This window comes from Palaemon carinicauda, chromosome 27 (assembly GCF_036898095.1).
Source record: "Palaemon carinicauda isolate YSFRI2023 chromosome 27, ASM3689809v2, whole genome shotgun sequence".
Taxonomy (NCBI): domain Eukaryota; kingdom Metazoa; phylum Arthropoda; class Malacostraca; order Decapoda; family Palaemonidae; genus Palaemon; species Palaemon carinicauda.
In genome coordinates this window covers 4,948,193-4,953,192 of record NC_090751.1, presented here as the reverse complement: position 1 = coordinate 4,953,192, position 5,000 = coordinate 4,948,193, and the positions used below count along the sequence as shown (strand labels likewise).

Genomic DNA, 5,000 nt, shown 5'->3' with positions numbered 1-5,000 from the left:
GCTTAAGGTTTATTTAGTTTATCAATAATACAGGGCTTAAGGTTTATTTAGTTTATCAATAATACAAGGCTTAAGGTTTATTTAGTTTATCAATAATTAAAGGCTTAAGGTTTATTTAGTTTGTCAATAATTAAAGGGTTAAGGTTTATTTAGTTTATCAATAATTAAAGGCTTAAGGTTTATTTAGTTTATCAATAATACAAGGCTTAAGGTTTATTTACAGAACCACAGTCTGTTGTTTGTAAATACTCGTCTAATTGAAAATCATGGCAGTAATAAATGCTAATTTAGATAATAACAGTTTATCAATAATACAAGGCTTAAGGTTTATTTAGTTTATCAATAATACAGGGCTTAAGGTTTATTTAGTTTATCAATAATACAAGGACTATGGTTTACTTAGTTTATCAATAATACAGGGCTTAAGGTTTATTTAGTTTATCAATAATACAGGGCTTAAGGTTTATTTAGTTTATCAATAATACAAGGCTTAAGGTTTATTTAGTTTATCAATAATATAAAGCTTAAGGTTTATTTAGTTTATCAATAATTCCAGACTTAAGGTTTATTTAGTTTATCAATAATACCAGGCTAAAGGTTTATTTGCTTTATCAATAATACAGGGCTTAAGGTTTATTTAGTTTATCAATAATACCAAGGTTAAGGTTCATTTATTTTATCAATAATACAGAGCTTAAGGTTTATCTAGTTTATCAATAATTCAAGGCTTAAGGTTTATTTAGTTTATCAATAATACAAGGCCTATGGTTTACTTAGTTTATCAATAATACAGGGCTTAAGGTTTATTTAGTTTATTAATAATACAGGGCTTAAGGTTTATTTAGTTTATCAATAATACCAGGCTAAAGGTTTATTTAGTTTATCAATAGTACAAGGGTTAAGGTTTATTTAGTTTATCAATAATACAAAGCTTAAGGTTTATTTAGTTTATCAATAATACCAGGCTAAAGGTTTATTTAGTTTATCAATAATACAAGGTTTAAGGTTTATTTAGTTTATCAGGTTTATTTAGTTTATCAATAATACCAGGCTTAAGGTTTATTTAGTTTATCAATAATACCAGGCTTAAGGTTTATTTAGTTTATCAATAATACAAGGCTTAAGGTTTATTTAGTTTATCAATAATACCAGGCTAAAGGTTTATTTAGTTTATCAATAATACAAGGCTTAAGGTTTATTTAGTTTATCAATAATACAAGGCTTAAGGTTTATTTAGTTTATCAATAATTCAGGGCTTAAGGTTTATTTAGTTTATCAATAATACCAGACTTAAGGTTTATTTAGTTTATCAATAATACAGGGCTTAAGGTTTATATAGTTTATCAATAATGCAAGGCTTAAGGTTTATTTAGTTTATCAATAATACAAAGCCTAAGGTTTATTTAGTTTATCAATAATACAAGGCTTAAGGTTTATTTACAGAACCAAAGTCTATAATTTGTAAATATTCGTTTAATTCGAAAATCATTGCAAAAACACATGCTATTTTAGGCAAAAATGTTTATCATTAAACAAGGCTTAAGGTTTATTTACAGAACCACAGTCTGTTGTTTGTAAATATTCGTCTAATTAAAAAATCATGGTCGTAATATACGCTATTTTAGATAAACACATTTTATCATTAATACAAGAATTACGGTTTACTTACAGAACCACAGTCTATTGTTTGAAGATATTTGTCTAATTAAAAAATCACGGCAGTACTAAATACTAATTTAACTAAAAACAGTTTATCATTAATAAAAGGCTTAAGGTTTATTTATAGAACAAAGGTCCATTTTTTGTAGATATTCGTCTATTTCGAAAATCATAGCAGTAATAAATGCTATTTTAGGCAAAACTGTTTATCATTAATGCAAGGCTTGAGGTTTATTTAAGGAACCACCTAGATTCCTACACCATGAATTGAGATAATAGGTAAAAACGAAAGCGTTCTTTTATATGATGATTGTTTGTAGATATGCGTTTAATTTGGAAATGATGGCAGTAACAAATGCTATTTTAGGCAAAACTGTTTATTATTAATGCAAGGCTAGAAGTTTATTTACAGAACCACATCTCTCTCTCTCTCTCTCTCTCTCTCTCTCTCTCTCTCTCTCTCTCTCTCTCTCTCTCTGTATGTATATACATATATATATATATATATATATATATATATATATACTGTGTATATATATATATATATATATATATATATATATATATATATATATATATATATACTGTGTATATATATATATATATATATATATATATATATATATATATATATATATATATATATATATATATATTTATATCTATATTTATATCTATCTATCTATATCTATCTATCTATCTATCTATATATATATATATATATATATATATATATATCTATATCTATCTATCTATATATGTATATATTTATATATATATATATATCTATATATATATATATATATATATATATATATATATATATATATATATATATATATTATATATATCCCCCTTTCTGAGTGGGGATACCTTAACGTGGTGAAAGAGTGTGTATCACCATCAGTGCAGATCGTTCTAAAACGAACGAACGAATAAACATATACCTACACCGTGTACAGAACAACGCAAATGCTTCGAATATAGTTACTGATAACATTCCTTCTATAAATGGTTTATATAATCACAATCTTATGTATGAAACCAACCTGAACTATAAATGGCACCTGGGACCAACTATAATCTCTGTGAAATAGAGAAGCCAGGTCATTTAGAGTAACGCTCCTTCCTTCTTGAGAGAGAGAGAGAGAGAGAGAGAGAGAGAGAGAGAGAGAGAGAGAGAGAGAGAGAGAGAGAGAGAGAGAGGCTAACAAATGCAATTACCACTAAAGCAAAAGCAAATACTATTTATCTACAAGATGTGGTGGCCGATGTGGTAACGTCCCTGTCTTGTAAACGCCAGACTGGGGTTCGAGTCCCGCTCAAATTCTATAGTTTCTTTGGTCACTGCAACCTCACCATCCTTGTGAGCTAAGGATGGGGGATTTAGGGAAGCCTAAATGTCTATCTGCTGCGTCATCAGCAGCCATTACCTGGCCCTCCTTGGTCCTAGCTTTGGGGTAGAGGGGGCTTGGGCACTGATTTTATGTATATATGGTCAGTCTCTAAGCCACTGTCATACTTGATAGGTTAATGTCACTGTCCCTAGCCTTCGCCATTCACGAGCGGCCTTCAAACCTTTGAAGGGGCAGATCAAAGTCGTATACATTATGGTCTCCATTATCTTGATTAAACCTGTTCCCAGATGGTCAGCCTGACTGTTCTACTTAAGGCTTCGGATCATTAGGTTCAGCTGACCCATAATTGATGCTGTTTTTCATAAATTAGAAGAGGAGGAAGAGATACGGGTAGATTAGGAGGGACATGAGATAACGCATGATGATGTGCAGGAGGAGAAGGAGGAGGAGGAAGAGGAGGAGAAGGAGATAGAATTAGATGAGGATGGACATGAGATAACACCTGATGATGGGCAGGAGAAGGAGGAGGAGGAGGAGAAGGAGGAAGAGGAGGAGGAGATAGAATTAGATGAGATGGGACATGAGATAACACCTGATGACGTGAAGGAGGAGAAGGAGGAGGAGGAGAAGGAGAAGGAGGAGGAGGAGGAGGAGGAGAAGGAGGAAGAGGAGGAGGAGATAGAATTAGATGAGATGGGACATGAGATAACACCTGATGACGTGAAGGAGGAGAAGGAGGAGGAGGAGGGGGAGATAGAATTAGATGAGGAGGGACATGAGATAACACCTGATGATGTGCAGGAGGAGAAGGAGGAGGAGGAAGAGGAGGAGAAGGAGATAGAATTAGATGAGGATGGACATGAGATAACACCTGATGATGGGCAGGAGGAGGAGAAGGAGGAGGAGGAGGAGAAGGAGGAAGAGGAGGAGGAGATAGAATTAGATGAGATGGGACATGAGATAACACCTGATGACGTGAAGGAGGAGGAGAAGGAGAAGGAGGAGGAGGAGGAGGAGGAGAAGGAGGAAGAGGAGGAGGAGATAGAATTAGATGAGATGGGACATGAGATAACACCTGATGACGTGAAGGAGGAGAAGGAGGAGGAGGAGGGGGAGGAGGAGGAGGAGGAGGAGATAGAATTAGATGAGGATGGACATGAGATTACACCTGATGATGTGCAGGAGGAGAAGGAAGAGGAGGAGAAGGAGAAGGAGGAGGAGAATATAGAATTAGATGTTGGGTGGGCATGAGATAACACCTGATGATGGGCAGGAGGAGAAGGAGGAGGAGGAGGAGATAGAATTAAATGGGGGACATGAGATAACACCTAATGATGGGCAGGAGGAGAAGGAGAAGGAGGAGAATATAGAATTAGATGATGGGTGGGCATGAGATAACACCTGATGATGTGTAGGAGGAGAATGAGGAGGAGGAAAAGGAGATTAGCAGGAACATGAAATAACACCTGATGATAGGTAGACGCAAAGGAAGATAAAATATATTAAGAAAATGATTGATGAATTGAGAGAGGAAAGGAAAAAGAATTCGAATAAACCAGCTTTTAAATCTAACAGAAGAAGAAGAAGAAGAAGAAGAAGAAGGAGAAGAAGAAGAAATATTAGGTGCAGTAATAAAACAAGTGAGCAAGTCCTGAACGCGGACATGGTCCTCGTAGAGGACATACCTCCGCCAAGGTGACCTAGAGCGCCATATGTCCTAGAATCATGAATTGATGTGACTTCGACCTTCACATGACCTTGACCTTCACGTGACCTTCAAGTGACCTTGACCTTCACGTGACCTTGACCTTCACATGACCTTGGCTTCAAGTGACCTTGATCTTCAAATGTACTTGACCTTCACGTGACCTTGACCTTCAGGTGACCTTGACCTTCACGTGACCTTGACCTTCACGTGACCTTGACCTTCAAGTGACCTGCTTGACTTTTGACCTTCAAGTGATCTTTGTTCATTTGCCACTG

At 34.7% G+C, this 5,000-nt stretch overlaps 1 protein-coding gene across 1 annotated transcript in view; it reads left to right on the top strand.

The window, feature by feature from the left end:
- LOC137620467 (high mobility group nucleosome-binding domain-containing protein 5-like) overlaps window positions 1-4,268 on the top strand; it is a 34,404-nt gene extending 30,136 nt beyond the window's left edge. Inside the window, exon 2 of the mRNA XM_068350625.1 lies at window positions 3,450-4,268. Within this exon, the coding sequence (XP_068206726.1) occupies window positions 3,450-4,268 (819 nt within the window). The remainder of the gene's footprint in view (window positions 1-3,449) is intronic.
- Window positions 4,269-5,000: the final 732 nt, after the last annotated feature.